This window comes from Apostichopus japonicus, chromosome 17 (assembly GCF_037975245.1).
Source record: "Apostichopus japonicus isolate 1M-3 chromosome 17, ASM3797524v1, whole genome shotgun sequence".
Classification (NCBI taxonomy): Eukaryota; Metazoa; Echinodermata; class Holothuroidea; order Aspidochirotida; family Stichopodidae; genus Apostichopus; species Apostichopus japonicus.
The window spans coordinates 23,371,300-23,397,288 of NC_092577.1; the positions used below are offsets into that span (position 1 = coordinate 23,371,300).

The following is a 25,989-nucleotide window of genomic DNA, read 5'->3' on the forward strand; positions in this document are numbered from 1 at the left end:
GGTGGTTGGGCGTTGTCTCTGCGGGTCGGTGGGCCTATGTACCTTTTTCGGCTCGCTTGACCTGAGTTTCGTTTGTAAGAATGGGATGGTTCGGTAGTGCCGTTTGGCCGTGACGTTTTGTATCCCGCATGGCGGGTCACGTAAAAAGCAGTTTAGTATGGGGAAATAGTAATGCCATAAATGTTGTTAGACAGTCGTTCTCAGAATTAGTCGTTTACAGAAAGCTGCAGCAAGCATTATTCCCAAGACCTCTTTAAAACTTTAAACTGGTACTCACTGGAAAAACCTTTAAAATGTAAAAGATTGACAATGGTGTATAGGTCTTTAAATGGTGTGGCTCCACAGTATGTTGTGGAAATGTTCCTCTAAGGTCCACCACACGAAATCATTTATTTTTAGAGGGTGGTAATACCCAGTATCACCCAAAAACATTTTGATATGTTGCTGCTAAGGAATGGAACGAATTATCAAAGGAGTGTAAGAATGCGAAGCCTTTGAATACTTTTAAACGTTCTATGCAGGACTTTAACTAATTTATTCTGCTTTTAATTTCTTTTAATTGATTGTTCCATGTTGTATTTTATGCCATAGCCAAATCGTATTTTTATTTTCATTGTCGTCTTATTTGTTTTCTTATTATTTTATGATTATATTTTTTCTTTTCACTATTAGTTATTTGATTTCAGGGCCTCGGGGGAGATTAGCTTTACGCTAACCGAGTATACCCTCTAAATAAATAAATAATTTCATAACCTTCCATTACAGATAAAAAAAGGAAAAAGTTTTCCATAACTCGGATTTTATTAAAGGTGGAATTGCTTATTGCAGTGATGTTATGTACGAGATGATACCTGCCGAAGCAATTTAAAAAAGTATTATGTCATATCCCGAAACCAAAAGCAGCTTAAGTAATATCAGTAATTATCTTGATAATCTAATACGATCCATGCCGTCAAATTGGTTAGATGAGATATATTCTGGCGATTCCATCGTCAGTACCACTGATGAGAGTAATATCATTTTGAAGCTGAAGTAATAACGATACTTGGATTAACGCAAGTAACCTGTCAGCCAAATTTGCTTCAATTTTCCTACACGCAAAAACATGGAGTGTTAAATTTGTACTCTTTCGAGGTGTAACTGTTCACCCTACACCTGACGGGTTACTCTGACCCTGAGTAGGGTTACATAATTTATGCAGCGTGGATTTTTAACACCTGCAGAAAGTGTACTTTCAGTTCCAGCATTCCGATTGGTCAAACTTCCCGCCAGCTGGATTCTTAGTGCAAGTTAAGTGTTTAAAACGGTACCACCGTACCGTGAACACCCATTGTACCGTACCTAGCATGTAACTTACGTATTACGTATGTACCGCGGATATACATACACGTGCCGCCTGTCAAGTAAGCTGTGCGGCTAATGGCCTAAAGGTGAGTTTCATTCTGTCGTTTTGCCTGCTCCTTCGTATACACATGGCTCTATAGAAATGGGGCTAAAAATAGAAATGATATATAAGTTGCAATTGCTAGCAAGAAATAGGCTGGCGCCCACGCTAACTTTACGTTAGGCTCTATAGGCTAGATGCTAAGTTATACCGGCCTAGCATCGGGCTTTAGCATGCAGTGTGATAGTACTGTTGCTCCATGTAGCCTAACGTTATTCTTGGAAAATTGTACAGCTGCAGAAGTTAACAGCCCATTAGTTGCATTACCATCACTATTTTAGTGCCATGTTCTAATTGCTTCTCTTGCAGAACAGGTTGCATCACTGATCACCATATTTGGTCAGTAGGTTACTATAAGGGTCCTAGAGTTAGGATATTACTTAAAGGAATTGTCTGGTGGAAGATTTTGATACATTGTCTTTGTAGTTATTATTTTTCTCTTTCTAACCATGTAAAAATTGTCCCCATTCGACGTTTTCTTCTTGTAGAAATCTGGTTTTCAAATTCACCAGTTTCTCACCAAAAGTACCGTTTGTTCGAACGCTTCAATATGGTGATTGACGTAGTGGTTGCAGATAGGCAAAACAGGCGACTTGAAGTTAGCACTCCCAATTCCGCACCAAATAAACTCACGTGTAAGCACATTGGATTGCCTCATATATATAACGTACATACTCGCGAACGTATATACTACGATGCTCAGTTGGTGTACTTGTATAGCGTTACACATAGTACACTCACACTCAAACCACAGTTCATTAACTGTTCTTCGAAATCGCTGAAATAAAATTCACGGATCAAATTAACAGTAAAAGGAAACTTGTAAAGTATTCGTTAAACCGAAAGATGAAACTTGGCGGAATCGATGTCATCGCAGAACTGTCCGATTGTAAACGTTAGAGTAGGCTGTACACGCGAACATTCTTAGCGCTGGAGCTGGATACCGCGATGTGTAAACAACGAAGAGCCTGCTGTTAAAAGTTATCTTGTGTTTCACAAAGACCACGAAACCACCGATCTACTACATATATGGCGGCTTAAGGAGTTTTTGAAATCATATCTAATTTATAAGAAATTTCACCGGAAATTATTGAAGAAATTGATCGAATCGTTGTCAGAGCAGAATGTAGCACTAAGAAGCTTAGGCTTCGCAGAACTGTCCGATTGTCAACGTTTGAGTATAGCCTACATGCGAACATTTTTCGCGTTGGAGCTGGATAGCGCGATGTATAGCCTGAACAACTCAGAGTCTGCTGTTAAAATTTACCTTGTGTTACACAAAGACCACGGAACCACCGATCAAGTACATGGCGGCTTAAGGAGTTTTTGAAAACATATCTAATTTGAAAGAAATTTCACCGGAAATTAAGGAAGAAATTTATCTGTATACAAACGCTGTTTTTGTTGTGATTACCGTATAGGTACTGTGCGGAGGGTGGGTTATGACGCAATCTGCTATGGCAGAGCTGACGTCACGTATTGTACTGTTCAAATCATATTTGAAATGTCTATCTATAACGGTTAAAAAATCGTTTCTCTGTCAAACGCAACATATTAGCGTTCTCATACTTTGACAACATGTTTGGAATATTATTTACTATTTTTTAAGCTAACTTCTTTGGGCCACCAGACAATCCTTTTAACTAGGCCTATATTATACTAGGCCCTGTGCAGTAGCCGTACGCCCATAGCGATAAATGACATTCATGAAGATATTCATGAAGAAATTCATGAAAGGCCAAAGGTTTCCTGTTCTTCAAATCTTCTTGATCATGTTTGTTATGTTCTTTCCACAACACAGCTAGTATGCTCTCCCAGGTCCTGCAAAACCTCACAAAAATCTGTTAAAATAAAATTGTACAATAATTACTAGCTGTAGTTTAACCATGCAATTTATTATCCATTAGATTTTCCATTTTCTAAAACACTAAATCCCCCACTCCTTCCCCTTCTTCAATTCTGGTGTTCCACATATGCGTTCCATACACAGGGTTCCCGCAGCCTGGAAAATTCAAGGAATTTTCTTTTCACTTTCCATGCCTGGATGAGTCATGGAATTGTGTAAAAATGTCAGAATCATGTAAATCATTAAATTTTGGGAGAACCCAAACTCCCGCTTCTTGGTCTAGCTTAATATATTCCCCACATTTAATCAGTGATTTTTTCCGACATGAATCAGAAAAATAGCATGGCAAACTACAATTATGATATAAATACGAGGGTGTAATTAGGCCATAAAGATGCCATTTTCCGATGTAATGTTTCATAAATTTATGCTTGCTTTTTAGAAATATATCGAAATGTGTAACAGCAGTAAATATCGGTTGTGTAGAGCATGAACGTGATTCTACTTTCCTGAACTATCTGAAAATAGCCTTTGTACCCTCCATCTCATATATAAAAAACGTGATTAATTGGTGTTAAACAAATCACTGCTTTGTTTCATGGCCTAATTTGTCATTTTCTTTGATTTAGTTCATTGTACGTCGAAATGGTTCTAAGACTACCATTGTTTTCACGGAATATTAGCCATCCCTCATTACATACACTCTAATAAAGGCCGGTTCAATTTTTTGAACCTTTTCCCGGTTCAGAATATTTCGAACCGATTCGGTTCATATTGACCCCGGTTCTGTTCATCCCTCAAGGATCATTTTCAAACCAGTTCAAACGTTTACGGTTCAATAACTCGTTTAGAGGTATGATTGGCTTGTTTATATCACGTGTATGCAGATGTTGGCCTGCAGCATATGTATGTGTCGCGTCGGTAGAATTTAACTGCATTTACGCGGCAACTGTATATCAGCCCTAACTTTAGACGACTGTATCACCCGCCGTTATCCTGTTTTTTCGTGTTCGTTCGGTGTTGTTGTAGCTTGTGTTTCTCCGAAATTTTGAAGTTCATGGATTTCGTTGAAGAAAAACTTCGTGAGTGGGGCCTAGAGAGATTCCTGCCAGCCTTTCAAGGTAATTTTTTATAAACATTAGAGCGGCGCTAGGCCGAACGCCTAGCCTAACGTTGTTGCCGTACTTACTTGTTGCTGCAACAAGTGTAGGCTACACACAGTAAAGCACTTGAGTTGTAGGCCTAGCCTAACGTTACGTTAGGGCCTCCATTAACCCTTTCCAGGCCAGCCCTAACATGTACAGTGTGCATTGGCTAGCCAGAGCACTTTTCAAATATTTTAATACTGTCAAACAGTTTCAGGAAATTATTTATAGAAAAAAATTGGTTGCTTGGATTCATTCGAGGTCTAGGCCTAGGCCTACATCATTTTTGAAGATAAAGACCTTGTCTTTCCATTTCTGGAGGTGAAAATGAGCTAGGCCTAGTAAATGATGTCACACCAATCCAAGATGGCCGCCGAAATTAAAAATGGTGGACAAAATTATACTGATGTTGCACTTAGCACCAGGGCTTTAGGTAGGATTGTGCTGGTACTGGCAGTGGTAGGGTGTGGTTTATGGAAAGCAGGGTGTTGCACTTGTTGAACGCTTTGCGCAATAGCGTGGGGTCAAGGGGCCCGCTTAGGGCCCCTTGTGGGGTCCAGGGGCGAAGCACCCTGGAAATGAAGCGATTTGGTGCACTTTACAGGCCTGAGATGGCGTTAAAATGTGCTCTGAAAGTGCAATTTTTTGGGGAGCAATATTAGTTTTAGCAAGAAATAAGACATACTGTACATAAAATGAATAAAAGGTTTTAAAAGAAATTACCTTGTCTTAAATGTTGACCTCTGTCAAAAATGTATGTATAGTAAATTATAGTACACTAGTACAGGTAAAGGCTTTGTCATGGCTTAAGATGTTAAAAAACAACTTTAAATAATAATGAATCGTAACATATTTTTATGTAAACTGCAATTTTTTTATTTTGCTCTTTGCATTTTACTTGTCTCATAACTTATTAATTTATTAAAAGAAAATAAAACGTCGAGAAGAAACTCCACTATTTCCAATGCACCAATTCACATTCTTTAAAATATCATTGAGCCATGTCCGGTTGAAATTATAAAACCAGCAACAAAATCAATTTTTATCGCGCCCGTTGTCAGTTTGCACACCATAAACTGCGCGAAAGTAGTTTAAACCTACCACAGAAAATCTTTAATTATTTCACATAATTACAACACAGGTACATAAAGGTATTCAAACTGTACTACAAAAATTAAATTCAGTCAGCAAAACAGCCTGAATGAGTGAAGGTTAACCGTTTTTTGAAGTTAGGCTCCCAGTTTAGGCTAAGCATTTAGTACCCTATTGCTATCTTTGGGGCGGTAAAGTGCGCAAACTTACGTCGGTTGACAAGCAACAATAAAATTTCGTCCACCAACCTCTAATAAACTATCTATCGTTAAATCGACAGGTGGCTTGCTTGGCCTAGCCTGGGCCCTAGACCTACAAAAGGACGTAAAGTTATGCATTGCGCCATGAAAATAGCATCACCTAACCGGTACTTTCAGCCTACATACTTCGGTTAGAATGAGTTGTTCTAACCGCTCAGTGACCCCATCTTTTAGACATAAATTATACCATACCTTAGTAAAAAAGTGAAGCATAGTCCGTTTCATTTTGCAAGCCTGCGTTCTGGACTTCTCGTTACGAAAAAAATGTCTCCGACTGACACTGTTCGACTCGATAAAAATTCGGCCTATAGCTTGGCTTAGTAAATAATAGTACCATACCTTGCGAATTTTATGTGTTCCGTCCTGGAATCTCCCAGCGGATCTCTTAACATTCCAATCCGCGAGGCCAGATGATTTATATACACAACTTTTAATTGGTTGCTGAAGTTGGTTTATCTCCGTACAAAAAAACCCATCCTAACCGGGGAAAAAAAACGAGCCACTCCAACTGGTGATGGGTGATATATACAGATTTGGACTGTGATCTATCATATGCAACAGTGTCTGTTTCTTGATCGAGGGAAACTACACACTATATCAACGGGGGTTAACTTCGTGTTGGTCGTCGAGCAAAAAATTTACATCGCCACTCGCGATTTTGTTTTTCATGGTACAGTTAGGCCTTGCCGTATGTTGTTGTATCCGGGACTCTTTGTATTTTTATTACGCACGTGGTAACATTTTTGAGAAATGTCACATCGCTCGACGCTCGGTGTATGAAGAATGTACATAGTTTTTCTGTGAATTCCATAATTTTGTGCAAGTAGTAACGGCAGCTGTGTTTTTTCGTTATTATATATTTATATATTTATTTTTGAACAACTCAATTTAGCACGGCTTGGTACAATATAGTAAGGCCGTGTTAGGGATTATAGGCCGTGTTTTTTGTTAGTTAGGCCGTGCCAAACACGGCCGCGCGTCCGGCTGCCTAAAGCCTTGCTTAGCACATTTATAGGCCTAACTGTAAGTGTTTGATTACCACGGGCCCCGGGGCCCTGTTGCCTGTTGGTCAACATTGGATCTCCTAGGCCCAGCCCTAATTTGCTCAGATCGTTCGTCATCACTGCTTTCAGACTCACCTGGTCCTCCCTGTGTCGCGTTTTCCTCTCCACCCTCCACATCGAAGCTATCATCCCCAACTTTCCGTTTTTTCGCGGAACTGGTATGCACAAAACCTACACTAAAAACTACATCAGAATCTGATGAATTGTCGCCGGAATCATCTGATAAGGGTGTCCAAATCAAAGTTATTTTCGTCAAAGTTCTCTGATTCATCACCGCTAGGCTCGCTACTTCCACTTGAATCTCGCTCACTACTACTATTTTCCATCATTCAATACCGTAAGATTGCCGAAACACATGGCCAAAGAACGTAACATGCGACCAAAGATTTCACTTCCGAGTTGAAGCAGGTTCTGGTTGAAGTCAGCAAGCATTTACAGCCTGACTGGTGCACTAGAGAGACTAGGTGTCAATGTATCCACTAATGCTGAAATTGTCTACTATCGCGCTATGGTGATTCTGTGCAAATCGGATAAACTATCACAGAGCTATGGGAGGTAGAAGAGGAGCAAGTGGAAACACGTATTATTACGTATTTGGCTAGCAGCGGTAATATGAGTAGCCCATATTATTACGTAGTTGGCCTGGAAAGGGTTAACAAATGTGCGTAGGCGTACACAATCCTTTGGTTTTAATACGCATGAATGTACACATCAGGCCCATCCAGAGAATTGACTTCATTTTCAATCATGAATTTTCATTCTTTCTTATCTCTGACAATTTTTCAAATTACTGAAGTAGGCCTAGGGGCCTAAGTAAAAAAAAAGTTTTAGGCCTAGGCCTAGGGCCTAGGCTATAAGTATAACAAAAATTATATGGTCCCAATTTTGTTTGTTATGACCATTCTGCTAAAATATTTGTTAATTCTTCTCTTCCTTGCTCAACAGAGAATGAGATAGATAGAGAAGGATTCTATCTCCTTGAAGATGAGATTGAATGCTTGAAGGAACTAATTCCTGCTGTTGGACCTCGATTAAAGTTAAAAAAGGAACTGAAGTTACTGAAGGTTAGTCTTTAGCCCCCTCACCATGATCATTTGTTATGGAGTGCTGATCATGGTTCACTGCACAGTAAATTATGCCTAACATCAGATTATGTTATGCTGCAAGCTTGACAATACATGGAATTTTTCTTCAAACCATAGAATTTCCTTGTGACCGATTTGAAACATTAAAAATATTACATATTTGGCCTAGTTACGTTAGGGGCTGTGTGAAACCTACACCCCCCCCCCCCAAAAAAAAACACTGTGAAATACCGGTATTGTACCCGATACCGGTATTGTATTGTCGGTAATACCGGTGCTCAAAATTCACAGTACCATCCAACCCTAATGTGATATTCCACCCGAACCTTCAATATTTTTAAGGCTACAGGTATACTTTAACAGACTGCAAACGTATGACAGAAAAAATGATGTTGTCATCACCCACAATTTGAAACTTGCAAACAGGCCAAGAATACAGCTGACATGAGTCACAAAACATGAACTTAACAGTGTTCTGTTTTGTTTTCTTGTTATAGATCATGTCAGCTACCCTGGAAACATTGTTCCTGTAGAATGCTTTTATCCCATTTATACTGTACTGTATGTGAACTTGATTTGTGACTTGTACTGACTTGTATCTTGTTCAATATGGGTTTCGTTTGCTCACAATGTGGAATTGTCATAAATGGGTCGCCAAAAGCATTGTTGTGGCATCTGCGAATTGCCCATCACCTAATTAATGGGCATGTTTTCACCAAAAGCATCGCTTGTGGTCAAAATGGATGTGAAAGATCGTTTTCAGGACGGACTGCTGCCTTTCGCAAACATTTGGGCACTCACAACTATGACAACGATGATGTTCCTGTACACGTGCCGGTGCCAGCACCACCTGATGCTGATTTTGCAGATGTTCCCGCAGACAATTTGGATGCTGACCACGATGAGGTTGAACCAGATGAGCCAGAAGGCGAGCTATGGGATGAATTGACTACAGAGGAAGTTGAAAACCGTGCAGCAATGCTTGTTGCAGGTTTACTAGCATCTAGTAGTACAGTACACTCCACTGTTACACAGGTTGTGGAACAAGCATCAGACTTGATTAATGACATGTCCTCTTTCATGATGCAGAGAGTGAAACAATTTGCCACCACTGTAGGCATTCCCCATGATGACCAGCACTTGCAAGCCTTGTTGACAGATATTGATGGAGTTTCACATCCCTTCAGGAATGTTGGGAGCCAGTACAAGCAACGTAAATTTTTCCAAAACTGCAAAGCTTTTGTTGCTGCAGAAGAACTGCCCATGGGCGTGGCATATTATCCAGTGAACAATCCTTCAACTGGTAATGTACAGCAACATATGAAAACAGTCACCTTTCAGTACATCCCAATAAAGCCGCTCATGAAGATGATCCTGGAAGAGACCGATGTCCTCAAAATATCATCTACCCACATGATGAGTGAAGATGGTCTCTTAAGGGACTTCCAGGATGGATCGTTCTGCCGTGAGAGTCCCCTGTTGTCATCTTCTGCCACCATCAAACTGATTCTGTATGTGGATGACTTTGAGGTGTCGAACCCTCTTAGTCCAAAGGCTGGTATCCATAAACTGGGGGCAGTGTACTTCACAATTGCTAATCTGCCACCAAAGTATAGATCAACATTGTCCAACATGTTGTTGCTCATGCTTTTCAACTCCGGTGATGCCAGTTTGTATGGATATGGTGCTGTGTTTGCTCAATTCATCCAAGATATCAATGAACTCATTGCTGATGGATTGCACATTGTGACAAACTTCTTTAATGGTAACGTGAAGATAGCAATAGGACAAATTGTTGGTGACAATTTGGGAATCCATTCACTATTTGGATTTGCAGGTGGTTTCACAGCTAACTATCTCTGTAGGGTGTGCAAGCTGCATCGGGATGCTATCAGGACATCTGTAAAAGAGCAACAGGGTCTTCTCAGGACCTTGGAGAACTATCAAGCTGATGTCGCCCAAGATGACTTACAGCAGACAGGAGTCAAGTCGCCATGTGCTCTAAATGACATCTCACATTTCCATGTTATAAACAGTCGTTCGCCAGACATCATGCATGATATCCTTGAAGGAGTTTGTCCACTAGAGTTGAAGTTAGTTTTACAACAACTGATCCACAAAGAACTCTTAACCTTGAATGAACTGAATGCAAGGGTCACTAGCTTTAATTATGGCATTCCTGATAAGCGCAACAAGCCAGTACCATTCACTGCGAATGCTCTTCGCTCTCCAGATGGGGCCCCAGGACAGAACGCAGCCCAGATGTGGTGCCTAATCCGTCATGTTGCAGTAATGCTTGGAGATCTTGTACCCGAAGGAGATGAGCATTGGGAATTGCATTTGGCACTACTGGATTGCCTTGACATAATCTTCTCACCAATTATTAGCAATGGGGATACTAAGTATCTTTCTGAACTCATCAGTGACCACCACCAACTTTTCCTGGAATTATTTCCCGAAAGACACCTGAAACCCAAGCATCACTTCATGACGCATTACCCCTCTGCAATCCGCCTGAATGGGCCACTAATTCACTTATGGGTGATGAGGTTTGAGGCATTCCACAATTTCTCACGGCGACTATCACACATAGTGTGCAACTTCCAAAACATAGCAAAAACTCTTGCCTATCGGAATCAGATGTTGCTATGTTTCAATATCCTGTCCAAGAAAGCTTTTGGAAGTGAACCACTAGAGGTCGGACCTGGAGAAACTGTTATCATCGCCTCTCTTGACAATGGTGCTGTGATTGCCCGAAATATGCACATGGCACTGTACGATGAAATTTTTGTCTGTAAGTGGTGCCGGTTCCATGGCGTGGAGTATCGTAAATATCTGATGGTAGTCGTGGGGAAAGAAGATGGTCTTCCAGTTTTTGCAAAGATAATACAGATATTTGCTTATGAGTCTATTGCAACTTTCATGTGTGAACTATGGCACACTGTGCAGTTCTCTAGGCACTACCATGCTTATGTTGTAGAGCCACTGGGTGCCAAGGACATCGTATTCGTTGGTGTCAAAGACCTACTCGACTTTCACCCTCTGCATGCAGTGAAGGGGAGGAATTGCTCGAAGTTCCTAATTTCTCCACGTCACATTATCGGATAGATGGACTTTGTTATACAGTAGATGTCAAAGTTAGGGATCGGACAAATGCGCGATTGCGTTTTTTGCGGCGCAATTTGCGTTTTTTGAGGTTTATTGCGTTTTTTGAGGTTTATTGCGTTTTTTTAAGATTTATTGCGTTTTTTTTTTAAATTCACCAAAAAATGTATTTTTTTATGCCCAGATTAAGTCATTGAGAATTCATTCTGAGTAATGCATTATTTAATTTTGTTCTGAGCGTTGTTTTACAAATCACCCCACAAATATTTTCTGTGAAACTAGGTCCCGTAAATAATCCAACATCGTAAAATGGCACGGCCTAACGTTAGAATTAGATCGAGCTACATACAGTCCCACACTCCTACTGTAACTAGCGACCACAGCGAGCGAGCAACAAATTATGCACACGGTAATTAGAAACAACAGTTTTTTTTATTCATTTCATAAGAAAACTTCTCTTATCCAATGCAAGCACTAAATGATATATCCTGGAAGAGAACTCATCGGGCATTCTAACCGTATTATCCCAGTGGCTGTACTCCCGACAAAATCGGATGATTATAAATCCAAAAAGTTTCGTGAATAAAATATTACAGCAATGGTGGGAATACAGTGAATAAGTCAAGTGTACATCAGCTGGATACATGTATGCATAGTCATAATGTCATTGTCTCTTCACACAGTAAACTTTATTGTACGTTCATTGGCTAACACTGTATGTTTCTCATACCTACACAGCAAAGAAATATGGAATTGCGCAATTCGCCGGGAGGGTGTCTCGCTATTGCTTAATCAGTAAACACCCAAGGATGTTGCCACCTAGAGTCGTAGACCAAAGTTTCTGAAATTGCATGGTTGTTGTTGTTGTTGTTTCAGGCGATAAATTTCAGAGTATTTATAAATTTAGCATTTTAATAGATGTATTATTTCTAACTATTATTTTGGTTAATTATTAATATTTTGAGGGATTTTCTTCTCACTGAAAATTACACAAAAAGTTGTAAATTTGAAGTGGCACCGCTGCCCATATTTTTCAATTTCCATGTGCTTTCACTGGTCATTTGTAACTCTGTATCGTAACAACATGGCTCCTGACCCACGATCTCGCTGCCTCATTAAATTTCCGATTAAGTAAAAAACTACACAGCAACAATAAGAGTGATATAAAATAAAAACAACAAAACTTACAACTTAAAAACAGCTTTTAAGACTTAAGTTCGTGTTTTAGAAGAAATATGATTATTTTTTCCAGTTTTTCTTCTTTAAAGTTTGGAGACCATTCAGCTTAAAATAATAATAGCAATAAAAATTATTGTAGAGACGAACATGCCTGTCGCAATTCAGACTTTCGGCAGCGCACTGACCTACCGGCGGAATACGCAAAAAAATGTAAACTGATAGCTAGTTTACGTCATAATTATTCCCATTTTCTTCGTTCTTTTCGTGACTTTTTAACTGGGATTGAAATGCTAAAAAAACAGCGCTGTTACACGTGCATAGACAGGTCATAAGTAACGTTACGTAAGTGCGTTTTTTTAATGCGTTTTTTTGCCATTTCGATTGCGTTTTTTGCGTTTTTTGTTAATTTAAGGTGCGTTTTTTGGTCTTGAAAATCGCGCATTTGTCCGATCCCTAGTCAAAGTGCATTCCCAATTTCATGTACAGTGCAGTTATAATGTGGGTACAAGCTGCCACCAGCAACACTTTCCAGAGTAAAAATCGTGGCTACTTGTGTCAACCAGGGCTTTACCAACTCGAATGACTGCAGTGTTTCATCATTCCTCATATAGTAAGTTGTCATTATTTAGTACAGAAGGAATGTTGATGAGAACCATATTCAATGTGTAGACCGTCTGACCAGGGGTCAACAGACTTTTGGTGGCCATAGGCCTTGTTATCTTGGATATTTTACAAATGAAATCATGGGAGGTCGCATATTAAAGGGGGGGGGTACTCGCATAATATGAGTATACAATTTGGAAGTAAGCAGTTTGGCCCCAAGATACACATGGGTCTCTCACTCTCTCACTTGCTTGAATTTTGAAGTCAAAATTCAAAACAACGGCCATAATAATATAATAAGAATATGCAACCTAGCAGTCCGCTAGAGTCTAGTTATGTGTCTGTATTTTATGAAACAGATCCACATTTGAGGGAACATCATTATACTGTACATGGGTACCCTTTTCCTTAGAAATGACCCCCAGAAATGGATATGGGTTTTTAGTCTGACATGGCACACCCCCGACCAGGCGACCAATTGCAAACCGGATCAAATAAGCCCACTGGCCTGATTCCTCATGATCACAGGCCGGACCTGGCTCACTGGCTTCATGTTACTGACCCATGGTGTTGATAACAACAATCAAGTTGCACAGGAGTTTCAATAAGAATATATATGGACTAGTAATTCATGTTGTTTTCTTTTACATGCGGCAAATGGTCTAATTTGTGTACAACAATCAAGTGTATAGTACATGTACATGAGTTATAGTGACATGCCCAGGTAATCTTGACTGCCAATTGGTCCTGACTGATAGTGGAATTGCTAGAAAGTGCCTGCAAAGTACACTATGTATGAAAACTAACAGTTAAAAAGCAAAAGAGTGCACATTAATATTCTTGAGAATCAGACATTAATGGCTTGAAGGACTGTTGATACAAAGGCAAAGGAAGCCAGAGCAATTAAACACAGCCATGGCTATATCATCTTATCCTGTAACATAATAAATAGTAGGCATCGGACAAATGCACGATTTCAGGAGCCAAAAAAAAGCACCACAATTTTTCAAAAACGCAAAATCGCGGCCGAATTTTATGCAAAAAACGCACTGTAAAACGCACTTGAAAATACACATAGATTGGCTCCCTTTTTATGTTAAAAATTCCCATTAAAATCACTCCAAATATCGTAAGATATTACCCAATAAAGTAGCGAACTAGCACTGTTGGGTGTATTCCAATTGAGCAATTGCAATAAACCCTCCCGTAGGCCCCATGTCATCTTACCTGCACTGGCCGGCTGGACTGCACTGCGCTTGTTTGTACTATCGTAATCACAACATTATGACACATGCCGTAAATTTGTATGGAAGCGAAGCTGGGCCGTGTATACGCGAAGACAGAACACTGTGGAGGTTTTCGTGTGAGAAATAAAAAATAAAGCTGACTGCTCTACCTGGCGATCACAATGTTTTGGACGCACAGAAATGATTTTGTACCTGGTTTATAAAGGCATAAATAGATCAAGTTTCGTAATTTAAAAAATCCTAAACATCATACATTTAATTTCGACAGAAAATGCTTCATTTTTTATTCAGACATTGAAATTTTGCGTAGCTGACGGAGATTATAAAAAACCGCAGTGAAACACCAGAAAAGCGCGATCATGCAGTTGTTCGATGCCTACCTAAGAGTATAATAGCTCTAAAATTATCCATGTTGATTTGACAGGCTAGTGATGATGCCAGACAAGCAAGTGGTTCCAAACTACTATCAAGCAGCTCATGTGACTCTGACAGCGGAGGCTTTACCGATGATGGATCATTGGTATCTGATAACCTGTCAGAAGCAGAACCAGACCCATCGATACATACACCGGTGAGACCAGGTTCATCATCAACCCCGACGGCAAGCGCAGGCAGAGGCCATATAAAATCTAATGGACAACCCTCAAAGCGAATGAGAATGGATTTCGTAAGTGTTATATTTTCATCATGTTTCACTTGGGTGACATCAGGGTTTAATATGGCAGTGGAATATTTACGGCTAGTCAAAATGTTTACAATTTGAGATTTACATCATTGTTTTTACCGTTTCACACTACTGAAATCCGGCACAAGATCCCCCATCGTGTGCGTCTTTTGGGTATCAGTTCGTAAATTCCTAACCCAGTCAGATTCAGTTATCTGCTGCTTACTCTTCCTGGTACCAGACAATGCACGGTGTCAAGCATGCTCCATGACTTTTTTATGTTTATCTGCAAATTTTATTCAGTCTCAAACATATGTGATGCACAACTTGTAGTCTAGCAAGTTGAATTGTTCTGTAGATAATACTGTATAGTTTAGGAATGTCCAAAGTTCTCCAACCCTTTGCCCTGGCAGGGCTATGTGATTCCTGAACCAAACTGATTAAAATCATAATTTCCATTGATTTATTTCATTTCAAGTCAGGAATTATCCAGCTTAATGCAAAATTACCAAACTTGACCCGGGCTTATATGTACAGTAGGCCTATATGTGCAGAGGACAATTTGAGAACTTATTTTGTTTACTATTTTGGTCACACAGTAGAAAGGATTAATTTCAAGGGGATGCCCTGGTTCATACAGATTCCGTCAGATTCATCCTTAATTTTGGGCAAAAGCCCCTGGGGCCCCATTTATGAAACCTTGTGTACATGTCAATATCATTGCCTGTTCCTTCTCAGTGCATTGCTTTTTCTGAAATGCTTTCACAGAACATAACAGAAATCCTGAAAGCGGTGCATGGAGGTGACGAGCTGGTGGAGGAAATGTCTTCAGGCCTACTCTCTCCTAAGACAAGAAAACGTGTTGTCAACACACTGGTTTCATGTTTGATTGAGAAGCATGGAAAGCAGTGAGTATATACACTTGTCCAATCACAAAAGACAAAACCAATTTTTAATAGTTAATCCTTATCACTCCTGTTTCTCAAACCCTGATGGTGGTGATTGATCACAATAAGCACATTCTGCAAGTTTGCAGTGTCAACTTGTGTGCATGGTACAACATGAAGATGAGAAGGCTGCTTGGACCTCAACCAATACAAGAGTTAGCTCGTGAGCCCCCCCCCCCCCCCCAGTTTTCAGAAAACCCTTGGTCTATTACACTGGATTCTTCATTGACATACAAGTCGTTAAATTGGTTCAGACGGGGCTTTTCACTTTGGTTAACAGCCATTAACCTAGTTGGACTGATCATTCAAATGCACAGTGGTCACTCATCTTCCAGACTGCCAACCTTTATTGTGAGGAGTGCTTTGGTTTCTGGCAAATTTAAATGATTCATCTATAAAGGTTAAGATTATGGTTATTTCTTAGTGCTGGGTGAAGCATTCTTGCAGTCATTCTTGCAATCATTCTTACCTTGTAGGCAGTGGCGTGTCATCCTCTAAGCGGATAGCTGCATTGTTAATTCTTTGTATCTGCAAAAGCCTGTGTAGGGTTTCCTACACCTCGGATATGGCGAGGCATTTGTTTCTCTTATATGGCAGTTGCTTTTACGTAATGTACAATTCTCACTGGTTGCTAATGTCACTATAAACTTGTATTTTCATTCATAGCCCTCCAAAGGATGTCAAGATGTTGATGACAAAAGCGATCATGGCAGAATTTCCATCACTTGATAACGAAGATGGTGATGGACATGTGAGTAGTCATTGTGATTTTAGGCTACAGTATAGGCTTGGGGATTGATTCACATACACACGAATCACACACAAGGAAAGGAGATGAAATGGAAAGCATATGTTAGCAAACACAGCATACGTGTGTACTATAAAAAAAAAATTGCATGGATGGTCATGTGAGGTACTCAGTGGCAAATGCCTGTAGCCCATGCAGGGAACGGAAGAGATAACACAAGTAGTAAAATATGTCAGTGACCATATTCAGTCCAAGTCATCTGATGCCTGCAATGGATACTTTAAAAAAGACTGTCCTAATGACAAGCTACTTTTTGGTGTGACACAGTAAAGCCTTAGTATTGAAGTGATATACAGAACCAATGTTGTATATGAATATTATTATATAACTAGAAATGCATTTGCTACGCAAACACTACAGTATATCCCCGGGACCAGGGAGTTCCAATCAGCCACCAATGACCTTAACAAAGGTACAAACCTCTCAAAAGAAAGTTTGTTTGGACCCATTGGAGAATGGAGATGACATCCACCAAGTTTCCTTCCAATCCTACCAACTTGAAAAAATTTGCCAAAATCCAAAATGGTCGCTGCTATGAACTTCGATGACCTCCAAACTACATGAACTTCATTCGGGACCCAATGTAGATCACATCCACCAAGTTTCATTCAAATCGGACAAACTTCAAACTTCGCATAAATTATGCAAATTAGCGGTTCCCTGGGGGCCGACACTGCCCAATTTCGAACTTGTCCGAGCTTTCATTATGGTGAACATGTATACCAGGATTGAAGTCAATGGGGGTATGCGCTGAAGCGTGAGAGTGCTAACGCCTAAAGTTTCCGACGGCGACGGCGGTGAGGCCAAAAACATAATATTCCCGGACTTTGTCCCAGGGATATAATCACATTTTGAGAAAAGAATTTCCTGACATTCAATTCAATCTACAGCGTCGGCCTATGATCGTTCGGCCGAGTATTGGAAATGTTAGCGCTCTCACGCTCAAGCACATTGACCGATTAACTTGCAACTTTGCAGATGTGTTTGTTCTACTAAAATCTCGGATGAGTTCGATTGTGGGTGTCGTGGCGCACCGGGCACTGCTAATATGCATAATTTGCGCCAAATTTTTAAGTTTGTCCGATTTGAGTGAATTTGGTATATGGGGGGGGGGGACTTTGCGTGCTGAAAAAGATGGCAATATTTCAAGGTCAAATTGGGCTGTTAATTTGCATAATTCACGCCAATTTTCCAAGTTGGTCCGATCTGAACGAAGCTTGGTGTACGGGAAAAGCTTTATGTACAAAAAATGGGGTGGTCATTGCTAGGTCATCGGAGGTCAAATTGGTGGCCATTTTGATTTCTTTGCGAAACAGGTGTGTCGCTGATTTGCACGTTTCGGAACATGGCGATCGTTTTGGGGCCCACTTGCAGTTTCGCACCATATCACCACCACCCGGCGGCCATTTTAGTGCGGTATGGTGTATCGGGATCGAACAGCTCGAAAAGTACACGGAAGTGTGGGGTTGACTAGTTGACTATGACCAGGGTAATATCTGTGAAGCGCTTTGAGACTGGCTTCGTCGGTATAAAGCGCTAGCGAGATATTATTATTATTATTTTTTTGGATTTTTTTACGAAACTAGTTTGTTGCTTATTTGCGCGTTTTGGGACATGGCAGTCGCACCCAGTTTCGCACCCATGTGACCCCACCCGGATTGCTCAGATGTGGGCATATACACGTTGGCGGTTTACCCGCCAGCTGATGTCTAGTTATTTATGATGAATATTATTAAGCATTCCGTTCTTACAATATGGTGGCCTAAATGTAGTAGTATTTTCAAAGTTTTGTTAATTGCAATACCATTTTCCAACGATCTTCAGATTGCAAAAATATGTTCATCATATGCAGTAATCATTTTATGTTAACTTATACAGCTAGCTTGGTACACCCCTGGAATCTGTGGCCATGATGCATCTGGACTCCTTGAGAACAGATTAAGGAATCTCCGGAAGAGGAACCTGTGCGAGAAGGCTGTGACTTCACTCAAGGAAATTCCAAAGCCGAACCTAGTCAGTACAGTTGATCTAGCACTCTCTGAAGGTGAGTCTGAATTGATTTTCAGCCAAGTCACAAGAGAATCCCTTCAGTCAGGAATGTGCCCGAAAAAGTGCAATGCAGTATTGGAACATGCACCATATAAAACAACCTGGATAGGTTTTTATAGTAATTTTACAGTAAAAAGTTACCAAGTGCGTGGGAAAATGGATATACCCACACAAGTACCTCGGGAGAAAAACACGAGTGCACTGCTGGGTAGTGGGTACTGACACCCATTGCCGACTGGCAGGGGAGAGCGGATGGCCGTGTAGTACGGATCTGAACTCTGGATCTTAGGATAGCTGGTTCGGGTCCTCCTTGGGGCTTTTCGGTGTGTCTCATCGTCGCTCAGTTGAGTTAGTTCAGTACCCTGTAAAATTTTATCTCTGCTTCAGCAAATTGCGACACCCCCCACCCCCCCCCCTCCTGGCCGCTGTCAGTTGGTGCAAGCTAGAGAATATCATCTCCTCATTTTATCAAGCGGTTAGCTCAAATGGTAGAGCACCCGCTTTCGCCTGAAATTCAAACCCAGAACAAGTCTTGCTGAAGACTTTAAAAATGGAACATACTGCCAGCGTTCATGGTGCTCAGCATTAAGTACAGAGTATGAAAGACGAACCAGTGATGGAAAAAGATGGCGCAGATAAAACCATGACGAGTTAAAAGTGAGCTCAACTTAAGAACCAAACCTTTCATTTTAATTCATGAACCCTTCAATTCCGGACCACAATTTGGAGCTTCTTTGAAGGCCGCTAGTCTGTTTAATGGGAATTATTCTTTATCTTTCCTAAGATATGCCTGAGGATGCTGACATGACTGCTATGATTAACTGGCTAAAGCACCACAATGCACCTGCACAACAGGTCACTGAAATGATGAAGCAGACTTGCCGGTACCGTGCTAACAAGATACGGACTGAAAAAGAAAGGCCGCTGCGTGAGCTATTGAAGGAATATCCACGGCTCATCGATACGGATGGAATGGTAAGTGTGACAAATTTCAGTAAATCATAGGAGCATTGGCCAGAAAGACCCCTAACTGCACCAAACTTTTGCCTATAAACACTGGTCTACTCTTGGTGATCAACCACAAGGGTATCTACCTACCTGCATCAACTATGAGCTATGAAACTATCTTGGCGGTCTACTCCCATGTTTTTTCACTGCAACATCCCCATACTTTTCAAAATGTTACAAGTAGTTTCTCGAGTTAGACATTAACTAGTCGGAGAAAATAAATTTATTACACTGGGTGGTTTTTACTTCTTTGTGACTTTGTTCAGCCTGGTTGCCCTATTTTATGACCATTTTGTTGTCACGAATAAACAATTCTGTGCCCCTTCACTTGCCCGACAAAGAATACGCATACTATGAGGAGGCCTCTTAGTAGGCTTCTGCACAGCGTTTGGCTAGTTCGTAGAGTCAATCAAACTTCATTGAGCGGCTAATATAGTGGTTAAATCTTGGCTTCCAAAATTCTGAGGGTGGACTGCTGACATGCCAGACATTATAAAGTGCACTTGGTTGTCTGCCAGTTGGCATGCCATAAACTGCATAAAATGCCAAACCGCATCGGGGGTGTTCAAAGAATCAGACAGCTACGCCAGTTAAAAGGTCTACGTGAACTATGAATGATCTGTGACAATTCATGTCACCCTGGGGCACGAAGGGTTAAATATTGGCGCAAAATGTATGTGATCTGTTTAGAATTACAACATGTTTTCCCGTTGTGCTATCTGTTACAGGTAGAGCAGGATTTCAGGATTCTGTTCCCGGAGCTGTGCGATTCCCTCTATATGAAGTGGCCGGGATTCTGTACAAAAGTCATACAGTATGCCGACCGGCAACTGAAGTGGAGACCCCTGTTGAACTTACGTGGGATGACAGATGGGGGTGAGTAAAGCATTATCTCAACTATAACGTTTTCCCTGGCAGGAGACCTCTTAGCATGTGATATATTTCTACCACACTTGTATGGTGAGCTCTTCTATCAGGTTGTGTTCATCAAACAACCTGAGAGCGTTAAGGGGCATGTGTTCTAACTAACTTGTTGGTGGTGGTTACATTCCTTCCCACCCAACCCCCTATAATTGTGTAATGTTATTAAGATTATTCCTAGAGCTGTACAATGCACCCATTCCTTTGTTCCATGGAACCACTAAATTGTAATCACTTGCTAATGGAGAGCGGTTTGTATATTTGGTGTATAACTTTCGAACCAATTCTCAGCACTTTTTGTCGATCAGATGCTCTCCAATAGCCTAATTTCTCAAATTGCTAGCCTTCTTGTTTCTTTGTAGTCTTCATATTTATTAGCAGCCTTTGTGTGAACGACTGACAACAGATTATTTCTAGCTGAATGAATATTACTATGCAGGGACAAACTTACAGACCTGAAATGTTGGTATGTCGCACAATATCGGCAACTCCATGTTGCAACAATTGACAGTGTCCAGTTGGTTTGGTTGGAGTTTATTTCCTGTTGGTAGGCCTTGAACTCGCACTGCAAACATTATTTTTTTCTGAAGTTTTATTTTCATAACATATGCAATGGCAATTGTATAATTGTTTCCTTGTATTACAGATGACGAGGAATCTAACGTTGCACTTCAACTTTTGGGCCTCCTCTTCCCTACTGGAAGTCAGCGGACAGCTGGAAGAAAAGGGCCCGACAAGAGAGCAACAGTAGAAGAAGCTCTTCAGTCTTTCATTCAAATTGAGGAGGTGAGACATGAATCGCTCTTCTGTATTTGGAAAGTAGTTTATTTTCATCTTGTGCTTTATGTACTATAGCAATGTATGATGCGTGCTTGACATGATGATGGTACGATAGGTACTGCTGTTTGTGACAGAGAAGCTGGTCATTGTGAGTGAGTGCCAGTGTAAGGCTTGGGACCTATAAGGTTTTTTGATGATGGAATGTACTCTGCAGTACAATTTTGACATGGAGATTGCATAGAAACAGACAGACCACACCTTGAATGAATCGGTAATGCTTAATGTCCAAATGTCATTCAAAGTGTGAATGGAGACATTGTTTGAAATGGGTTTTATTCATTCATTTTTTTCATTCAAGGCTAAGATTGCCACAAAGTGCCCTTCAGGATAATTGATATGTGCAACAGCCTATGCCAGTAATGTGGGGAAGAAATCCACAATTAGTATGTCATCAGCATCTGTCATTAATATAACTCGTATTTTAGTGGCAATTGCTTTTCCCCACCCCACCCCTAAAGCAATGTTGTGGGTGAAGGAAACATCTGCAACCTACCTGACGGGTAACCCGGTACCCTCGTTCCATTATTCTACCCGATGCAATCACTACTTATTAGGGATATCGCTCTTTCTAAAGACTGGAAGGTGTCGATCAATATGCAGTGGCGGGAGTGTGGCTTAGCGGTACAGTGCCTGCTTTGCATGCGAGAGGTCCCCGGTTCGATTCCTGCCTGTCAATTCTGGGTAAATTTTCCAGAGGTGGCTGCAACTGCAGTTGTGATGGACGAGGTCTTCGACTTGAATTCCTGGTTCTGCCGAGGTCTGGTGGACTTGTGAAATGGTTGGGGTTGGTGAACGGGGCTCTTGAAATAAGTCTCGCTCATCAGCTGTAAGCAGTGACGCTGGACAGCTCCCGCTCCTCCGGGTTCTGAGAAAGTGGTCAGCTCCTGGAGTGCACTGTCGTCCGTCGGATGGGGACGTTAAATGGCGGTCCCAAGAGCAGGATGGGATTGGATTGGTTACACCCCTGCCTCGACGTCTGGGCACTCTTCGAAAAGAGAAGGCGAGTTATCATCCACGCCCAAAACCAGCCAAGGTTCCTCGATGAGCCTTCAGGCTTTCTGAACCCTTAGTAACTAAACTAATATATTTTGTTCTATTGTCTTCCAGATTGGTACCAACATACCCACATTTTTGGAGGGGAACAAACAGACGCAGCCGTTCATCCTAGCCCTTGGGGAGAGAAAGTCTCCGGAACAGTTGTTTGTAGTGGTTGAAGGACAGACAGTCTCATGCAGTAGCTTATTGCATGCAGTGGACGTGTGTTTCAAGCTTTTTTATTTGTTAGACGTCCACTACCCATGGCAATGCTCCAATACGTGGGATTTTGTCCAGAAGTTTATATATGGGATAGGAGATGGCAAAGGCAAAGGACGTAGTGCCTCGGCAGTCACACTGCTTTGTAACTATCTGAAGGCAAAATAGGGCACATAGGAGTGAATGCTTCGATCAGGAACCTTGCATTGGGTTCTACAATTTAATTGTTCATATTTAGTTGTTGTTAGGCCAAGTAAAAAATAAACATGTTTCTCGTCCCCGCCCGCTTCCATTTTTGGGGACGCGTTTTTTCTATTATTTTTTATTCATGACAACTTGGGGTCAAACCAGGAAAATAGGCATATTTAAGCCTAAAAATATCAAAATTAAATAAAAATTGCAGAAATGATTTAAGTCATCCCTTAAAAAAACCCATTAAAACGTAGTATAGACAGTGACACCACATATTTGCATGATTTTCAACGACAAAATGCTCTTAACGTTTTTTCGAAATGGTCAGAAAATTCCAAATGCACAATCGAATGCGACAAAAAAAAATCACAAAACTGGTATGTGGCAATTACATACAAAAATCGTCATGACAAGCAATCTCGATTTGGTGAAAACCAGTTTTAAAATTCACACTATTTAGTAAAAGAAAAAGTATTCAAATACCCCATCAACTATATCCCTGTATTAAAAATTTATAACTCGCATTCGAGTAATTTATGACAAATAAACAAATTTCTTGTTTTTAAGCTTGGTTGGTTTGGTTCACAAAATCACAATTGGCCAGGCCCTAGACAAGGCTCAGCTAGTCCATGAAACTGTGGTTCGGTAATTGTACCTCATACATCAGTCACAAACCAGTATTCTTCTGATAAAACTGCCAGCATCAACTCGACGGCTCTCCTTTTGCGATTTGCGATTAGGGGCAAGGCTAAGCCTATTAATAGACCCTGAACATTTTGATTTGAAGTACATAGCCGCAGCTATCATCAGATAGTGCTCATTTTGATTTTATTATGAATTTGTAAGATTGAAATGCGTGATGGTTCAAAATTTAAAATGCGTAGCCATACATAACCTTGCACAGTCTCAAGCAGTGACGCCCCATCTCCTCCTCAGCTTAGAAAATTCGGACGGGAAACATGTTTTTTCTTCTACTTGGCCTTAACCTTCCGTTGTATATATATACAGGGAGTCTGGGTAGAATTTGTTGTTAAGAAATTTTGAATTGGCATAAACTAAAATACTTACTGCACATCAATTATTGCAAAACAATTGATGAACGCAACCAGTGCCTCGAACATCTTGGAGACCTTGTTTTGGTGGACAGTGTTTTTCTGTAATTTCTGTAACATGTCTAATATGGACTAAATGAAAGATGATGCTCACATTGCTACCCTAATAGTTCCTTGGAGGCACAATGCTTGATTTAAATTTCATGGATGCAAATGCTATCATCAGAATTTCAGTATGAAGTGTTTGAAGGGTTGGATTTTCATGACTTTAAAGCTGTAGTTATTTAGTTGTAGTGTCTAATTGCACAGTTTAGTATCTAGTTATTTTGACATGGCATCGTAGCTGTGGTTTGTTCTTGATCACCACAGATTTTCCTTCAGATTTATTGTAATATATTGCACAGTTGAGTTACCATGGCAACATTCCATGGGGGGGTGTGGGGGTGGGAGTTAAGTATAATTGCACCAATTCTGGTCAATGCTTTAAAACTACAAATACACATTTATCTACAAACTCTCTAATGCCAAAAGAAAATATCCAATATCTTATTCGGAGTGCATCTTTTTCACTTTCTTGATAATAATCCTCCATGTCAACACGGCGCAAGTTGAATGTTGTTAAAAAATACACTTACATATGTGGGTAAAACTGTAGAACTACGACATGTGCAATCGCAGTGACACATCCCGTAAATGTAAATGAGAAAATCACTTAGTCTCAGAAACATTAATTGGAGGGATAATTCTGCCCCATTCATTCTTGGTTGGTAAATAATAGCCTCAAAATTGGTACACTGCCTGCCCAATGTTATCAAGCCGACCGCCCAAAAACATTTGTGGGCCTAGGCTAGGGCCTAACATTTTTCACTACAGACCAAATGTTGAATAGCCAAGGGCTCCCTTCTAACGTAACTGAACAAAATTCATCTGTTAACTTCAATAAATTTATTCAGTATGAAAATTACATGTTAAGTGCAAGTTTTGAAAACCAGTACAACTTTTGCTTTTGAAACCATAGTTACATACTTCACACTATTTTGCTATAGATGAAGTAATCCTATAAGAAATAAATAGTTAAACATAATGTTCTGAAGTTGCCCTTTTACTTGAACTGTTTTCTTATTTTTTAGGCATGACTGTAGAGATATTTTAGTTTGACCATGTGTTAGTCCTGTGTGGTTTATCACATGGTAAAATCAGTTTTGCCGTTGATGCCCTGCAACCAGTTGTCAATATCAAGGGTGTGTGAATGCAGCCAACTAGACGAGGGAAGAGCCATTTCCTGCAACCTACGCAGTATATGAAACCCAAAATCTTCTGATGCCCTCCGGGCCAACCGATGGTGGCACTCCACTTGGATAAGTCTTGTCGGCAGTCAATTTGTCCTGGGCAGAGAACCCTGCACCAGGGGTCAACAAATTTTGTCCATCGAGGGCAAGGTTGTGTACATTGCCAGGTCATAAGTGCTGCCCTCTGCCATACCTGAAATTTTCAAAACTCCTGTTTGTTTTTCTGATAGTTTTCTATTTTTTTTTCTAAACGCTCCTGACGGGTACTGAAGTTGCTCCTAATGGGGTACTGCACTTAACTGAGCAACGGGGAGATAAAGTGCCTTGCTCAAGGAAACAACACAGCGCCCCTGGATGGACTCGAACTCGCAATCCTATGATCTCAGGACTAGAGTCATTACCACTAGGCTATGTTACCACGATCCCCTGATAGTGATGCATTTGTTAATAAGATAATGGGACAACCATGACACACATTACTTCTTGTTCAGTCTTTCTAGTGATAAGCGCCTTCATATACCCCCTTTTTTTATACATGTATCTATATGGTTTCCCCTGGTAAATTGTGGTTGAATCTATGTTATATTTGCTAATGTGTAAGGCTATACTCTTCTAGGTTCTGAGAGTAACATGCAAATTTGGGAGGCATGCCTTACCTGAATGTGATCAGAAGAGATTTAGTGATCAATGTAGACTGGAACGTCATTTGGCTTGCATTTTCAATGTCGGCTTTTGCCTTGATATATGCATCACTCTGAACTGTAATCTGGTTATCTGAACCACATAGTCGTCCCACCAATGGTTTAAACCGTACACTGTTCATTCGGATTGAAAAGCCTGTTAAAAAATGAACCGAAACGGCTCAAATTTGAACCGAACAAATGATCAAATGTGC

General features: G+C 40.6%; 1 protein-coding gene across 2 annotated transcripts; it reads left to right on the forward strand.

Annotated features, from left to right (window-relative positions):
- The first annotated feature begins 3,981 nt into the window (after nucleotides 1-3,981).
- On the forward strand, nucleotides 3,982-24,889 carry LOC139984619 (uncharacterized). Of its 2 annotated transcripts, XM_071998571.1 has the most exons (10): nucleotides 3,982-4,411; nucleotides 7,797-7,915; nucleotides 14,495-14,737; nucleotides 15,503-15,642; nucleotides 16,348-16,432; nucleotides 18,368-18,533; nucleotides 19,323-19,513; nucleotides 20,275-20,422; nucleotides 21,114-21,253; nucleotides 22,415-24,889. In XM_071998571.1, exons 1-10 carry the CDS (start codon nucleotides 4,348-4,350, stop codon nucleotides 22,727-22,729), a joined length of 1,611 nt encoding a protein of 536 aa, XP_071854672.1. In that variant the 5' UTR covers nucleotides 3,982-4,347; the 3' UTR covers nucleotides 22,730-24,889. The 2 variants fall into 2 exon arrangements, 1 of the variants encoding a protein (XP_071854672.1); XR_011799122.1 differs by lacking the exons at nucleotides 15,503-15,642; nucleotides 16,348-16,432; nucleotides 18,368-18,533; ... (2 more) ...; nucleotides 21,114-21,253; nucleotides 22,415-24,889 and adding an exon at nucleotides 8,434-12,830 and having other exon boundaries at nucleotides 4,391-4,411; nucleotides 14,495-14,635.
- Nucleotides 24,890-25,989: the final 1,100 nt, after the last annotated feature.

What these genes read in the sequence shown, in the direction of transcription:
- LOC139984619 (XM_071998571.1), top strand. Translation starts at nt 4,348, where the DNA reads ATGGATTTCGTTGAAGAAAAACTTCGTGAGTGGGGCCTAGAGAGATTC. An exon ending in ATTGAGAAGCATGGAAAGCA is followed by an intron (nt 15,643 to 16,347) that starts GTGAGTATATAC and finishes TTTCATTCATAG; the next exon opens with CCCTCCAAAGGATGTCAAGA. An exon ending in ACGTGGGATGACAGATGGGG is followed by an intron (nt 20,423 to 21,113) that starts GTGAGTAAAGCA and finishes CTTGTATTACAG; the next exon opens with ATGACGAGGAATCTAACGTT.